Raw genomic sequence first — 17,946 nt, 5'->3', positions numbered from 1 at the left:
CCATCTTTACTTCTTTGGAAATCATGTTTTCCTCATAAGAAAATAAAATGGTCTAATTTTCCATTTTGGTCCTTTTATGTTATAAATGAATTTTTCAACCTATATTTTTCTAATTTAATTCTTTTGTAATATCTATACTATTAAATTTAACTATACTATTAATAAAGACAAAACAAGTAATAACTACTATAATGACATAATTTTTATATTATAAACTTATTCTTTTGTAATTTCTCTTATTAATAATTATTATAAACTTCTATACATTACTTATATTGTTTTCATTTTTTATATTAATACATCATTAATCTTCTATACATTCTTTTATTTCTATCTTCTAAAATGGAGTCAGGCTCCTCTCCATTATTTGAAAGGTTAATCATAATTTTTACTATATTTTTAAAAGGTAAAAGTTTAATATTAGTGTAAATTAAAGGGATAAAAATGTCATAGTTTTTAGGTTTTCTATATATTCTCAGCTAACTCTGATATCTAGTAATGGATAAGATTTCGATTCAATGAGAATAGAGAGAAAATATTAGTTAAAAGCACATTCACAAAAATATTATTATTAAATATATTGATAGCCTCAAATCAAATACATTGTTAAGAATGTATTTGTTACAAATTATAAAAAGTAATTTTCGAAAATCATATTCACAAAAATATTATGACGGAGAATAATACTTCACAAAATGCCCTAAATAAAAAATATTACTATTTTCATTATAATAACTAGTGTGTACAGACATTTCGTGTGCCAGCGAATATTATGTGATACTACATATTCAATTTTTATATATTTCATTTTTTTGAATTAAAATGTATTTTTGTGTTCGGTGTACTTTATATTATTTTTTTTGTTTGTTTATGATAATGTTTAATTAAAGTAGGATATGTGGTTAATTAATATATTGGTGGTAGTTGCTTAGAATTATATAGTTTTTTTTGTAAAAATTAAATAATTTTAAGGGCAATATAGAAAATGAAAATTACACCATGAAGGAATTTATTTTAAGTTTTGGCTTTATATATAGTATAGATTGTTAATAAAATGAAGTACTTTTTTTAAATATGATTGATCTTTCATTTCATAGATAGATTATTATCATATCCATATTCTTATAGAAGACAAAGATATTTAGCAAAGTGATTATACTAGAGACTTATCACTGTGTTGTTTATTTTAAATGATCTAGAATGTAAAGTACCTACTATATAAAATAAGTTATTATCATTAATAATAATTCCTATCATCACTTTAACAAAACTAATTATATAATTTGGGTTCATCAAAAGTAAGGGCCATCAAATTGTTGGAAATTTAGTATAAATCTCTCTCTACGTGAACCTCTAATTACTCATCTTATAAAATTATAATTCAAGAAAATTTTAATTCCTACAAAATTGGGATTATAATTCCAAACTATAATTTGAAATTCATGCACCATATACTCACTTAGATTAATCTTATTAAGAGTATTAGATGAATAGATATAATGTACAACAAGATATTGATCTAATCATATAAGATTTCTTAGAAAAACCAAAAAGGTTAAGGATTCAATTCTTGAGAGTAATATTTTTTGGAAGAGCAACCATGCAATGAATACATCTTCTATCTCAACCTGTATATCATTTCATGTACCACTTGTTTCTCAAGTATATCATACAAAGTTAAATGTCAATATTCAACTATTTAGAGCAATATTTATTTATAGGGATAATCACTTATTGATTCAGATACTAGTCAAAAAAACATAGGAAACTATAATTGTGTACAAGTTTTTTTCTAATGAATCATGCATCAAGAAAACAAAAGAATTTATCCATACCTCATAACCATTAATGGAGAGAGCGATTTTGTTTTTAGTGTATTTTTAAGGGTAAAATATAATCTCAGTGTAAATTAAAGAATGTAAGTGTTATTGACCTCTAATTTTTCTATGCACTTCTACATAATTGTCATCTCGAGTAATGTGAGATATTCTAATTATACAAAATAAAATATATAAAAATGAATATTTAGTTGTATAATTTTTTGTCATTGTTATAATATTAAATTTAAGGTGATAGATGTGATTAATATGTCGGTCGTGGTTACATATAATTATATGGTTTTTTATAGAAATTAAAAAAGTGTTAAAGGCTAATAAAAAATTATAATATAAAGTACAATTAATAATGCAAAAATATATTCTACTTCTCAAAATGAAATATATAAAACTTGAATATTTGACACCATAAAGTAAAAATGTGGGCCGCAGACACTTAATACACTATACGTTAATAAGCTCTGAGCATTATTATAAATAAATAAAAATATAAAGTTCATAGAACACAAAATGGTACATATAAAAATTGAATATGTAGTATCATACAATGTGAATACATATTAAATATATATATATATATATATATATATATATTTATTTAGGGGCATATATATTGTAACAATAAAGAAAATATAACATATATGAATCAATAAATTTAACATTAATTAAACATTTACTAAGGATATTTTAAACTAACATTAAAAAAGAGTAACACTCACATACCACAGTGTTGTGAAATTGGGATAGACAAAAGGAAAAATCAATTCTATTTTAATCTTTATTCATTAGATAGGATTTTGAAGAAGTATAAGATGAAATCTTATTTCCACATCACCTCTTCTTCAATCTCAACAACTACTTCCATACCCAGCCACATACAAGTCATAGTCACAAAGCACTTACCCTACAACAAATAGTTAGAACTGAGGTGAATCACAAATGATGAAGAACAACATCTACATTTGCAACTCGATTATGAAAAATCATGTAAGACCAATTGAAGAATATTAACAATTTTACGATGTTCAGATTTTCCACAGTGATCCCAGAAGCGACAACAACATCGATTTTTCAGCAAGATCGTGCCTCAAAATCGATAGCAAAGTCATAAAAATGTAGATTGCAATTTTAACTACCATGCATGTATATATGGGCACATGCATATTATATCATTACTTTCTTTGTTTGGGTGAAAACTTTATATTTATTTTTTCTAACATAATACTTTAAAATTTAAAGGAGTCTGTTCAACTTGAGTTTCCATAACAAGAAGAGAGTAGCTTCCATTTCTTCACTCCTCCCCAAACCTAACCACTTTCTCATCTTGCTGCTAAAGAATATGACGAAGACTTTGTTATATTGGTTTATCTTTAGTTTCATGGATCTCATCTTAGATACTTTTCGAAATTGCTTTTAGTTCTTAAAATGTGGTATAGAATTAGGTTAAAAGTGTTTGGGTCAACTTTGTTATTACTTGAAACACTCACTTTTTAGTATACTTTTCAACGCATCAAAGAATAGCATATGAACTACGCATCAAAGAATAGCATATGAACTTCTCACGTTTTGCTTGTTGATAAGAACAATGGTGATGAATATTTCACATCAATTAAAGGAGCCATTGATTCCCTTCCAATAAATAATATTGTAAGAGTGATTATCAAGGTCCATGCAGGAGTTTACACGTGAATACTACTATATAGTAAATTAACAAGCTCTTTCACCTATTTTTTTCTAAATTTTGCATCATTTCACTCTTTTTCTCTCTTGTTTGGGGCATTTCTTCTCCACCCATTTGATAACTACTTATCAATCATAATTAAACTGTATGAAAAGAGTTAATTAAGGTAAACAATGTTTATAAACACTATTAATCGTCTCTATTATACATCTATTTTACTACTATCCATGGATTTTTCAATCTCATACAAGTGGCACCAGTAAGTTGTGAGATCTAATCACTCAAATCATGTCTTTGTATTAAATTTCCTAGTTTATTATAAAAATATATTTCACATATATGTTAATATTAAGAGTGTAACTTCGAGTAAAAAGTTTTTACCGCTAGAATCAATCATATATTACCTCAAGTTTTGAGATAACTATTATAAAAGTCAAAGATTTACAATGATTTTCTCATGATGATTAGTTTTCAAATGCATTCTATTTAAACCCTAATATTAATAACAATTAACAATGAAATCAACCAAGATAAAACTATAAATTGCTACAAATTGATTCAAACCCAATATTTTTATATGTGAATGGACATTTTCCTATAAAAAACGTGAATGCAGAACATTGCTCCTGCTCCTGAACCAGGAGCAGATGAAAAGCAAGGTGTGGCAGTTTTAATTTCAGGAGATGCAACAACATTCTTTGGTTGCAATTTCTTGGGAGCAAATGATATAATTTGTGATTATTCTAGCAGACACTACTACGAGGATTGTTTTTTTGAAGGTTATATTGATTTCATATTCGGAGATGGACGCTATCGTTTTGAGGTTATATTTTCTCTCAATATTTAATACATATATTTTTTTAGTAGCATGAGAGCATAGTAGTACATCATTCCTTGTCTTGTTCGAAGGTCATATTTTGATATGCCTATGAACTGATTTTGTTGCAATCTTCTATCCATATACATTAAGTCAACATCTTCTAATATTCTTTTTTTTTCTATATGTAAGAAAATTTGAGTTTGATATAAAAAATCTAATATATTTAATTAAATTGCGTAGTGATTAATACTAAGTTGGTTAAACTTAATTTAGGGGTGTCACATTCATTCCATAGCACACAATTCAGGGTCAATAACAACTTAAAGAATGTTTCATATGTTAGAGAACGAGAGGTTCTCTTTTGTGAAGTGTAAAATCGCAGGCCTTGGGGACATTTTTCTTTAGTCGTCTTTGCTTACATGTATATGGAGAATATCATCATATCCTAAGGCTAGGGTGATTGGGGTCATCCTAACTATCATTCATATGTTGTTCTTCCTTTCCACTCTTTCACTCTCTCATGCTTATGCAAAATTAACAAGAAGCATGTGCAGATTTATGCATGTATTTGTCAACCAAAAAGGCATGTGCACAATCAATTTCTATTGTATTTGTTGATTTGTCCAATCCAAATTGAACCAAATTTATGCGATTGGATATACATTAACAAAACAAATCGAACCAAATTTATGTGATTGGATATACATAACATGATGTTTTTTAGTATATATGTGTTGTTGATATGTTGGTAACTGTTGTTCTAATAATCATGTGTTGTATTGCTCATGTGTAGCTGTCGTGCAGCTCCTGTGCGGTTGTCGTGTAGCTCATGTGCAGCTATCGTGCAACTTCTGTGCGGTTGTCGTACAGCTCCAATGTGAATCCTCTTCTCCCCTTCAACTTTTTTGTCTCTTTCCACACAGAAAAAAATGTGTTTATTTCCTCTTTTTTCGACTACTCTCATTCTCTCAATGCAATATATTTAATTAAATTGTGTTGTGAATAATACTAAGTTGATTACACTTTTATTTTATGAGTGTCACATTCATTCCATAGTTAACAATTCAAGGTCAATAACAGCTCAAAGAATGGCTCATATGTTAGAAAACAAAGGATTCTCTTTTGTGAAGTGTAAGCTCATGGGACTAGAAAGGATATTCCTTGGGAGGCCTTGCGTACCTTTTTCTTTAGTTGTCCTTGCTTACACCAATATGGATAACATCATCATTCCCTAAGGCTGGGATGATTGGGGTCACCTTAACTATAATTCGTATGTTGATCTTCCTTTCCACTTTTTAACTTTCTCATGCTTAAGCACAATTAACAATATGCATGTGCATGTATTTGTCAACCAAAAAGGCAAGTGTATAATCTATTTCTATTGAATTTTTTGTATTTGTCAAACTAAATCAAACCGAAATTATACAATTGGATATACATTAACAATCCAAATCGAACCGAATTAATGCGACTGAATATACACAAAATGATGTTTTTTAGAATATATTTAATGTTGATATGTTGTTAATATTCTTGTGTCACTCAAGTGCAACTGTTATGCCACTCCTGTGCGACTGTCGTGCCACTATTGTGTGGCTGTCGTGCCACTATTGTGTGGCTGTCGTGCCACTCATGTGCGGCTGTCATGCCACTCCTATGCGGATGTTGTGGAGCTCATTTGCAAATGTCGTGCAACTTTTTTGCAGCTATCGTGCAACACATGTGCAATTGTCGTGCAACACCTATGCGGTTGTTGTGCACTTCCAATGTTAATCCTCTTCTCCCTTTAAATATTTTTATCTCTTTCCACAAAGAAAAATATTTGTCCTCTTTTTTCAGCTACTCTCATTCTCTCTATGCAATGTACTTTATTAAATTGTATTGTGAATAATAATAAATTGGTTATGCTTTTAATTTAGGGTGTCACATTTATTTCGTGCCACACAATTCAGGGTCAATAACAGCTCAAAGAAGGACTCATATGTCAGATAATAAGGGATTCTCTTTTATGAAGTGCAAGGTCAAAAGGTCGAAAATGATATTACTTGGGAGGCCTTGTGGAACTTTTTCTATAGTGGTCTTTGCTTATACTTGTATGGATAATATGATATTTTGTGAATCACCATACAGGAGTTTACATGTGAGTACTACTATGTAGTAATGTATGTTTGGCAAATAATATTTGAATGAGTTATAGATAGTGTTTTATGTATAGGGAGAAAGTTAATGTTCCTCTTTTTAAGTCCTTAATTACCATAGAAGGAGTTGGTGTCGATAACACCATTGTTCAATAGGGTAACACTATAGAAACACATGGGCCAAGCAGCCAAACACTAGGAACTAGTTATTCTGCAACCTTTACTATGAACTAACTGCTAAGAACATTATATTCAACGTAAGTTAACATGACCCTTCACGTGTTCTCTTCTAAATTGTGCATCATTTCACTCTTTTTTTCTCTTGTTTGGGGACATCTCTTTTCCACCCTTTTGATAACTACTTATCAATCGTAATTACATTGTGTAAAAAGATCTAAATAAGGTTAAAAAAAGTTTATAAACATTATTAATCACCTTTATTAAACTACTACTTTACTATTATCCACAAGTTTTTCAATCTCATACCAAATTTTTATGCCTATCAAACAAATTTTTATAAGTGGCACACAATAAGTTGTGAGATCCAATCACTCAAATCATGTCCTTATGCAAAATTTCCTAGTTAATTATAAAAATATATTTCACATATCATATATGTTAATATTAAGCGTTTAACTTCGAGTAGAAAGATTATAGAGCTGGAATCAATCATATAATACCTCAAGTTTTGAGTTAACTATTATAAAAGTCAGAGATTTACAATGATTTTCTCATGATGATTAGTTGTCTAATGCATTCTAATTAAAACCTAATACTAAATATAATTAAAAGTTAAATCAACCAACAAAAAACTATCAATTGCTACAACTTGATTCAAACTCAACATTTTTATACGTGAATGTACATTTTAATATAAAAAATGTGAATGTTGATCATTGCTCTTGCGCCTGCACCGGGAGTAGTTGGAAAGCAAGGTGTGGCAATTCTAATTTCAGTAGATGGATCCACATTCTTTGGTTGCAATTTCTTGGGAGGAAATGATATAATCTATGATTATTTTGCCAAACACAACTACAACATTGTTTTATTGAATGCTCTATTGATTTTATATTCTGAGATGGTCGCTCTCTTTTTGAGGTTATATTTTCTCTCAATAATTAATACATCTATTTTTTAGTAGCATGAGAGCATAATAGTACATTAGTCATTTTCTCGTTAGAATGTCATATGTAGATATGCCCATGAAATCTTCTATCCATATACATTAAGTCAACATTTTCTAATCTTTTTTTTTTATATATAAGAAAATTTGAGTTTGATATAAAAAATACAATGTATTTAATTATATTGTGTTGTGATTAATACTAAGTTGGTTAAACTTTTAATTTAGGGGTGACACATTAGTTTCATAGCACACAATTTAGGGTCGATAACAACTCAAAGAAGGTTTCATATGTCATAGAACAAGGGGTTCTCTTTCGTGAAGTGTAAGGTCACCAGGTCATGAAAGATATACCTTAGGAGGCCTTGTGGACCTTTTTCTTTAGTGGTCTTTGCTTACACCTATATGGATAAGGTCATCATTCTCTAAGGCTGAGATGATTGGTGTCACCCTAACTATCATTTGTATGTGTATCTTCCTTTCTACTCTTTCACTTTCTCATGCTTATGCACAATTAAAAATTGGCATGTATAGATCTGTGCTTGTATTTATCAACAACAAAAAAAAGGCAAGTGCATAAACTATACTATTGTATTTGTCAAATCCAAATCAAACTGAATTTATGTGACTGGATTTATACAAAATGATGTTTTTTTAGCATATATGTGTTACTGATATGCTAGAAAACATTTTGAACAATAATTTTATCGGCGCCAACTCCTTTTGTGTTGATAAATACTTGCACAAAAATTAAAAGCACAATCACAAAAATATTATTCTCAAATATATTGGCCACCTCATATCAAATGCATTGTATAGAGTGTATTTGTCTAATATGAGGAGAGATCCACTTACTCCTCATCCTAGCCATCAATTCTAGGGAAATTCAATGGTTTGAATTGGTGAGTAAATCTAAACCATTAGATTTCCCTAGAATTGATGGCTAGGATGGGGAGTGGGTTTAAAAAAACTTACTCTTGGAGTAATTGGGTCCTCGCTCATCTAATATTATGAAAAGTTATTTATGAAAAAAATATTCATAAAAATAGTATTATTTTACAAAATATTATATTTTGTGAATTACAATGGAAGAGTTTACATGTGAGTACTACTATATAGTCTTGTATGTTTGACAAATAATATTTAAATGAAAATGTGTGATTGTGTTTTATGTATAGAGAGAAAGTTAATGTTCCTATTTCGAATTCCTTCATTACCATGGAAGGAGTTGGTGTCAATAACACCATTGTTCAATGGAGTGACACTTCAGAAACACGTGGTCCAAGCGGCCAAACACTGGGAACTAGTTGTTCTGCAACCTTTAATGTTGGCTCACCCTATTTTATTGCCAAGAACATTGAATAACAAGCCTCATCACATATTCTTTTCTAAATTTTGCATCATTTTACTATTTTCCTCTCTTGTTTGGTAACATCTCTTCTCCATCCATTTGATAACTACTTATCAATCATAATTACATTATATAAAAAGAGTTAAATAAGGTAAAGAAAGTTTATATACACTATTAATCATCATAACTACAATTTGAAAGGTAGAAATCTTATGATCAACATCAACAATTGAACCTTTACCGCCAGGAACATACAAACGGTAATGAAAGGAGATCATATATTCCTTTTTTGTATCTCATTTATGTCTTAGAAAAATCAAAAAAATATAAAGTAATTTTTTATATTATTTGATAGAATTTAATTGACTTCGAACATAGAAACAAAAAAAATTGGAACATGGAATCCTTGTTCAACGATAGCACAACAATGCTCAACTACAACAATGAAGACCAATCAACAATTGTCAGCACTCGAGTGCTCATTCTTCAAAGTCATGTACAATTCTGCACTATTTTCATATTGAACAATTGTGCATATATGTTATCATAATAAAATATTCCCTCGAGTTCTTATTATAAGACGGCTAATAGATAGTTTTGGTGAACCTTTTTATAATACATACATATTTTTATGTAGTATTCATTTTGTCATTATTAAAGTTTTTTATTATCTCTACTATTTTTATTGTCATTCTAATTCTTTATACAACAAGGAAGCCTTAATCTCACTATGTTTATGTTACACTCATCAAATACAACATTCTTATTTTTTTGTTATTAATATTTGTACAATATGTGCTTGAATTATAACTTTTTACCATATATGAAACACGAAACACTCTAGCATTTCATTTAACCCGCTTGAATCTTATGGTATGATTGACATGGGATACATAAATATAGTGACTTGTGATATGATTTCAATATTTACCTCTACCATGGGTTTAATCACTTCTTGCTAAAGTTACTTTCCAAGCTTGTGGCTCATTCTTGGATATGTTCAGTAAGCAAATTCAAGACCGGTGTTAACATATAGAGGATCAATGTTGACTATTAGTATAGTCCTATGGCAATAAGGAAATCTTTACGAACCAACCTTATGTTGTCATGTTGGTCTTCTCCATCATACATATTTTTTATTGTTCGAATGTAGACAATTAAAACATTTTTCATCTCTTCTACAAAACCTCCATAGACATAGTATCATACTTTTGATTGTTCATTTGATATCTCTTCACTAATAATTATAGCAAATATATAGCCTCTATGGTCGATCTCCCTAGCATAAAAACATATTGACTTTCAGTGATACACATCTTGTTTGACCTCAACTCAATTATCATATGTCATAGCTTCATAGTATGGCTCATAAACTTAACTCCTAGTAAATTGCATATTTTTATGGCGTCCTTCTTCTTATAAATAGTGATTAGAATGTTCCCCCAATTCTATTTTTTTATACAATCCAAACATATAATCATAATTTCAAGTAAATTTTAACTCCTTCAAAATTGAAATTACACTTAGATTAATCTTATTCAGAGTAATAGATGTATTAATATAGACTCATAAAACTAAGTATCAAACAAGATCAATTATCCTAAATATCATATAAGGCCAAAGGTCGATATTCAATCAGTAAGAGTAACACTGGTTTATACGGATAATCTATTCGGATACTAGTGAAAAAATTTAGGAAATATAATTGCGTACAAGGATATTTCTAATGAGTAGAAATCACAACCTCATCTACAAATAACAGTACTTATATGATTTTTATACATCGGCTCAAGTCAAACTCATTTCCATTATTGGAGAGAATAGTTCTATTTTTAATGGTAAAAATGTAATCTCAGTATAAACTAAAGGATCCTTCGGTATTTCTATGTATTTCCATTATCTGTCCTCTTCCGTAATGGAGATGAGTCTGAATCCAAATGGCTTATGATGCTCTTTATTAAATCCAATAAGGTACTCTTACATTATAATTTTTGTAATTACCAATACAAAAGGAATGCTTTGAAATTTTGAGAGAAGAAACCCTTGTTAGCTTCAATTTCAGAGGCTCAACTTGCTCAGTTACATGGCTCATTCATATGATTAAAGTATCCCATATAAGATTCACTGTACATTTAATCTCAAATTCTATGAAGTAGATCCAAACAAAAAGTAATAATCAATTAAGTAGAAGAAATCTGGTGCTTTGAAAGTTGTGTTTGGCGACGACCCAAAGAGAATGCTGTTATTATCCATAACAAACAGACCTGGTTTAGAGAAGAGGAAAAGGTTCACAACATTAGTTTTGACCATAAAAAGTAAGGTATTGTTAAGAAAAACAATAAAAGAAAGTTTGAATTTAAAAGCTAAGTTCACTAATTCTAGGAGTATTAAATTCATCATTTTTCAAGAAAAAACGTGAAAAAGACTTGTGTGGAGACGTATCTATGTAAAGATAACCAATAAAATCTTGACAGCATGTTAAAAATTTAATTCTAATTAAAATTTAATCCTAAATGATAGTACCAAAATACATAAATACATTTGTCTCCAAATATGACATATTGGATACGTCTCCACATAAGTTTTTCTCTGCAAAACTTCATTTTTACTATCTTAATTGGTGCCTGAATTGGTTAACATTATCCTAAAATGTAAAACATAAGGGGAAATTTTGTATTTTTTTTGTTTTCCACATGTATCCTCGCACTGGAGGCAATCCTACCCGAGCCGGGAACATCCACAGATATGTGGGGCTAACTCTACCAGCAGGTAGTTTTTCCATCCACAAGACTCGAACCCGAGACCTTGCTTAAGGGGAATCAAGCATGTACCACTTGAACCAACACCCGAGACCTTGCTTAAGGGGAAATTTTGTTTGGATAAGAAGAGGGGGAAATTATAATAACTTCTCTTGAAATTTAACTTAATTACACATGATTGAAACCAACCATAGTGAGATTAAGTCAGTATAACTTCCCCAAATAAGAAAAAGGGAAAGTTTATTAGTCCTTGTTGTGAAGAACCATTCATATACTGAGGAAAACTGTAAAGTAGAATGGGTATAGATAACTATTTTAACATTGCTAATAACCCATAAGTATTATTTTTATGCTTTTCTAATATTTGAGAGAAAGGACAGAGATTTAAGTCACATACAGGAAGGGCATAAAGGGAAACAGTTGATGGCTTCCCATGGAGGGTTCCAAAAAGTATCTTGTACATTCCAGCTGCTGCAGCATCTCCAAGTCTTTGAACCAACACATCTATGCATACCTGCATCAACATGAAATCGGTTTAAAGTGTTGCCTCGACTAACTTCGGCAATCGAATAGTTAGTTCATTTTAGATTTTACTCTGGAATGTTGTAATGTTAGTGTAGTGAACCCAAGATTTTAGCTCGAAAATGAAAATGTGGAAACATGGCCTATAAGACAGTATCAACAATGATCATTTTATTCCAACATCAGAAAGAGAAAGAAAGGCTGGTCATACTTTGGCTTTGTACTTCTCATCCTCTGAAACAACCGTAAATAAAAGTTCTCTTCCGGGCCGGGTCACAACATATGTAACTACCTGCGAAGTGATAGAAAATGAACATAAATTCACATAAAAAAAAGTTCGACAATAGTTAATTTAATCACATTGTTCTTTTCTATAACACAGGAATAACATGCAGTAGTTATGAACATCTCTAAAAGATGAATGCAATGAGTGAAACATGTAAATTACGGAATTCTTATATCAAAGAACAAACATTCACAGGTCGCAGAAGGAAACCTTTCTCAGTGTCTCACAAATAGCAACAACCAGCCAATGTGGCCAAATAGCTAGAGCCACTAAATTTAACATGCCAACAAAAGGCGCTGAGCATATAGCTATAGTCACGCCAGAGATAGTAAGAATACGCCCCTGTACTAGATAAAGAAAAAGATATGCAAAGTGATATTAGTAATATGCATTAGTAATACTTAAATGATTACATCAAACAACAAAAACCATTGCATAAATCTATTTTATTACTATTATCACTAGAAAAAAGTCCCAAACTCAACTCTAAATACGGTATTTTTAATTTTTGACTCTTTCAAACGATAGAAATAGTTTTCTCTTGGATAAATGAATCTGGCAATCTAAAGCTCTCTCTAAGGTTAAAGTTTTTGTCAGGGCTGTTGTTCTTAACAGAATTAACACTAACTACTTGGACTTGCCACAGAAACGCAGATCTCTGACCGCTTTGTTTCCTAACATGTGTATTATGTCTGGCTTTGATTCTGAAACTGGGTCTCACCTTTTCTTCATTGCTGGTGGTGAGATATCTTTGGAACAAATTGTTGAAGAGAGTTGGGTCGTCCCTATGGACGTGCAGTCCATCACATTTTTCTCACTACTAGATTTAGAGGTTTTGGGTCTCATAATGATGCCGAAGATCGGTAGCGGTGTGCAGTTTTTGCTGTTCTTTGGTGTATATGGTTGTAAAGGAAATGTAAGATTTATGATGACTCTTTCTTGTCTTCAGATATTGCTTTGGATAGGGTCATTCTTTTGGCATTACTTTGGTGCTCCGCACATGGGATTTTTATGGGGTTTTTATGGTAGAGGGATTGCCATGCTTTGTTGCATAAAGCTACATCCTAGTTTAGTTTCTTTTTGTTCTTTTTGAACATGTCTTGTCCTCTTCTTTGTACTATTCTATTCTAGTCACGTATACTCTTCTGTTACAAAAATATGAAAGTCCAACATGAAGCAGAAATGAAACAGTCATTCTCAGAGCAACTTACCGTTAAGGACAGCTGTCCAACAAGGATAAAAATAGCAATAAAGCTATTTATCTGGGCAAACAATTTTCTCCTACCAAGAGAGCTAGTAACCGTAGTGGCAATCACACTCACTTTCTGCAAACAGAGAGAAACTTCAGCAGAAAGATGATGTACAAATGTACGTGGGTTCAACAAGTCATCTTAAAACATGTAGCAATAAGCAATAAAGACAACTTTGGAGAGTAAAAGGTAGGGACATCCGAATACATGAGGCTCCCACCTAGTGGTATCTTAGGAGGGTAGATATACACAGTCATACCCCACAAGCCGAGAATCTGTTTCTTGGATTTGAAAGGCAACAATCTTACGGTTGCACCAAGGCTGATCATACAAAAATGAACAACTATTACTGTTTAAGGAAGTGTTTGAAAAAAATTGTATGAATGGATTGCACATTTGTATCTTTATTTAAAATTTATGACTTGACTTCAACGAATAGATATAGCCCAACCATTAGCTAATTGACATATTTAAAGTTTCCTAATTGCTAATATTTGAAACCTACCCCAATCTTTAGCTTACTAAGCTTTAAGCTACTTACTAATCTTTAGCTTAACCAGATCAAACATTGGACAACTCAGTCAATCCTAGCCAAAGTCTAAAACAGAGCAGCCCAGGCACAATTTACCACAGCCCGTGCAGTTTAGGGCTAGGCAAATCCCTGGTCTGTTTAGATGCGAGCCTACATGGGTTGGTCCGCTTCTGCAGGATTTAGTCCCACAGGTTTGTCGACCAACCTGTGAACCCACATCAAAAATTAAGTTAAAGAGACAAGTGAAAAATAGAAGATTGTATCACTGACAGAAGATTACCTTACCTGAAAATAGAAGAAAGAAGAGACAACTGCACTTAGCCAGATGAACAATGATACATGCAACAAGTAAGTCGACGACAACGTAAGCCATAGTCCTTCTAATATGGGCCAAATCTTCCCTACAGAAGTAGATGACTTCGGAGAACCTCTTGGAGTATATTTAGCCTTCTCATCAGCCTCATTTTCATGGTTGGAATCAGACCCTCTAAATTCAAAATAAAAATATTATTATGATCTAATCCATCCTGTTTCCTAGCACTTGACATTTTCTGAAAAATGACTAGTCAGACTTAAAGAAGTAATTTCAATTGAAGATATCAATACTAAACATTTTTCTTTATGCGCATCTGTGTCGTTTAAGTGTGAACATCTATCTATCCATGCTTGTCGGGACTGGGCTCATTCTGCCATATTACGTAAACCACCACATTTTAGCATTTAAAATTACATAACTTGATAGGATCCTCCTATCTAGAAGGTTTATTCTAGAAATAGGTGTGATTCTGAGACAGGTATAGGTCTTTATTGTAGGAATAAGTATAGGTCTTTAGGGATAGATATGTTCGAAGCAGCAATATAGAACCAGTTATGTAGGACTTATTATGTATTTTTTGTTTTATATATATTGCGGCATGTTAGATAAACAGTTATTAGGTGCGTATTTGATGGTTTTTTGGGCAGAGATATTCTCTCTAGTTGTTCTTGGAACTCTGGACAGAAAGTCTATTGTTGTACATTGTGTAATTTATGTGTTCATCAATAAAACTATTAAATTTCATTCTGGTGTTCTATCATAACTAATTAACTATGTTGCACGGATACTGGTACGATAACCACACCCAGTATGGATACGGATATGAAATAGGTAGGTACCCTTATTCACCGACATTACCCAATTTTTTTTGTTTTAAAAAGGGTACATGCCTGGTATGTACCAACACATACCTGGTCAAATGGCAGAAAAGACGACGTACCCATGCTTCATATCTAATTAAAAGTTTTTGGCCTAGAATCTATCCAAAAAGAAGATCAAAACAGAGCATAAGCACCCTAGTAATATACAAAGTGCAGCAACACCACGACATTATTTGCGAGGAAGGATTAGTTCAATTTCAGAATCTTATTGTGAGCATGCTCCGTGAATAAACTATAAAATTTGTACCACGGAATATATTGTCAGTAGTTCAAGGAATTAGGAATGTCTAGTTCTAGAAGGTGTACACTTCTTAAAGGACGATGCTTATGACTTATCCCCCTTAATGAAAATGGGGTATATACCACAATAACCGTGTAACCTGAAATGTATCTCTACTTTCATTAATAAAACAGTGGAAAAGGAAATACAGAATGACCTAATTGGGGACAATTCTTCTTCCACATGAGATGTATCACGATTTATTCCTCTTGATGTTTGTGCCCCAAGTTCCATCAAGAAAGCAGCAAACAATAGCAAGACTGCACTTGACAAAATTTTACATTGAAGCAAAGCAAAACTAAGAGAGAGAGAGAATGGATAGAGTATATGCAAACTTACATGGACCGAGAAAAGCCATTCCTGTAGCGAACAGTGACCCAAAAAGTTGTCCAAGTGTGGCACCGGCACCAATAAACCCGAATAATCTTGAACCTGACTGAACGCAAGGCAAGTTAGATTGGCCCCTAAAAACCAATGTCCCGGACTAATACAAAAATGATGTATCTGTAAACAAACCTCACTATCCATCACGGCAATTATCCTTGCCCAAGTCGAAGAAATTGTAATTAGATTAAGCAAAGCAACCTTTGCAAAAGCAAAAACTAGTATCACAAGAATGTCTTTCGAAGCATGCTAACAGCAGAATGAAGTCAAATTATACAAGAGAACCTAAAAATGGTGAATAATAATTAATTATTATAAACCATACCCATAGAAACAATCCTATTCGGACAGAGATATAGAACCATCCATGGTTATCCCAACTCAACGAAGATGCAAGACTGACTTGGTCACCGGCTTTTCCTTCTTGCTTTGAAGAACAGAAGACCCAGTTAAACAAAATTAAGTACAAATAACACTGAACTGAACAAACAATCCAGATTGTAACAAAGAAGTCTCAGTTATTTTATTACTTACTGTCAATTTTGGTGTTGAATAACCAGATGATGAGGCATGCCACAAAATATAGAACAATATGAGTGATACACCAAAGAACCTGTGTATTGTAAACAAAGCCTGAAATTTCAAAAAGAAGCGTTTAGCCATCGAATATCAAACTGTTCAGAGATGCTAAAGCATCCTGTGTAGCATTGCATACATTAACATACTTAGAGAGAGAGTTGGCTCGCTTCGGCCAACCCTCTTTTATTTAAATCCTAGAAACAGTCTCAACACCATCACGAGGTGACATAACATAACATAATATATGCAACCTAGAGAGAGTTGGCACGTTTCGGCCAACCCTTTTTTATTTAAATCCTGGAAACAGTCTCAACACCATCACCACTATACTATGTGACATAACATAACATAACATAATATATGCAACTTAGAGAGAGTTGGCTCACTTCGGCCAACCCTCTTTTATTTAAATCATGAAAACAGTCTCAACACCATCACCACTATACTATGTGAGGTGACATAACATAATATATGCAACTTAGAGAGAGTTGACTTGCTTCGGCCAACCCTCTTTTATTTAAATCCCAGAAACAGTCTCAACACCGTCACCATTATGCAACATGAGGTGACATAACATAATATATACAACTCAGATAGAGTTGGCCCACTTCATTTAAATCCTGGAAACAGCTTCACTGCTATATTCTTTCGGGTGGGCCCATCTGGGTCCCCCACCCTGTATTATATTTAAATTTAAATCCTGGAAACAGTCTGGCTGCTTTTGTCGGGAAACAATAGAAAAAGATATTACCTTGTTTTTGGAGAGAGAATGAAGAGAGAAAAGGAGAGAAGAAAGAGGAGCAGCAATGAGAGTAAGAAACAAAGAAGCAAGGAATAAAGAAGGAAGATTGGATAAGCCTAAAGAGATAGCACCATCATCACGTAAAGGAAGAACAACGAAATAGGAACTCAATATGAAGAAGAATGTGAAGAATGAATGAATAACAATTGAGATCTCGTGAGGGTGCACTGTAATGAATAACGATATCACCGTATCAAATCGAAACCTCTCCATCGATTTCTCTTCACTTTTCAAATCTCAGGAAATACACAAACTCGCAATGTTTGCTTCCTACGCAAAATATATTCAATTATTTTTTCCCATCGTTTGGAAAATGGTATTAATATGTATCTAAGAGCTTTTATGATTGTATTAATTGATGAGTGATTCACTTATTCCAAAAACTTACTCTCTATTTTAGTTATCAA

At 31.8% G+C, this 17,946-nt stretch overlaps 1 protein-coding gene across 1 annotated transcript; it reads right to left on the bottom strand.

The window, feature by feature from the left end:
- On the bottom strand, window positions 10,877-17,784 carry LOC109344409. The gene is made up of 12 exons (XM_019583197.1): window positions 17,489-17,784; window positions 16,693-16,791; window positions 16,484-16,585; window positions 16,291-16,359; window positions 16,114-16,210; window positions 15,932-16,034; window positions 14,583-14,784; window positions 13,727-13,840; window positions 12,726-12,857; window positions 12,441-12,521; window positions 12,105-12,221; window positions 10,877-11,212 (listed from the first exon to the last, which is right to left on the bottom strand). The coding sequence occupies exons 1-12, from the start codon at window positions 17,750-17,752 to the stop codon at window positions 11,129-11,131; spliced, it is 1,464 nt and encodes a 487-aa protein (XP_019438742.1). The 5' UTR covers window positions 17,753-17,784; the 3' UTR covers window positions 10,877-11,128.

This window comes from Lupinus angustifolius, chromosome LG03 (genome assembly GCF_001865875.1).
Source record: "Lupinus angustifolius cultivar Tanjil chromosome LG03, LupAngTanjil_v1.0, whole genome shotgun sequence".
Taxonomy (NCBI): Eukaryota; Viridiplantae; Streptophyta; class Magnoliopsida; order Fabales; family Fabaceae; genus Lupinus; species Lupinus angustifolius.
The sequence above is the reverse complement of the archived record's forward strand: the minus strand, read 5'-3'. Positions and strand labels throughout refer to the sequence as shown.

Bases quoted from the DNA above. Each gene is read 5' to 3' on its own strand.
- LOC109344409 (XM_019583197.1), bottom strand. From the start codon at position 17,752: ATGGAGAGGTTTCGATTTGATACGGTGATATCGTTATTCATTACAGTG. The intron at 16,792-17,488 runs GTAATATCTTTT...TTGAAATTTCAG, and splicing joins ATTCTCTCTCCAAAAACAAG to GCTTTGTTTACAATACACAG. The intron at 12,222-12,440 runs GTATGACCAGCC...ATGTTGATGCAG, and splicing joins ATGAGAAGTACAAAGCCAAA to GTATGCATAGATGTGTTGGT.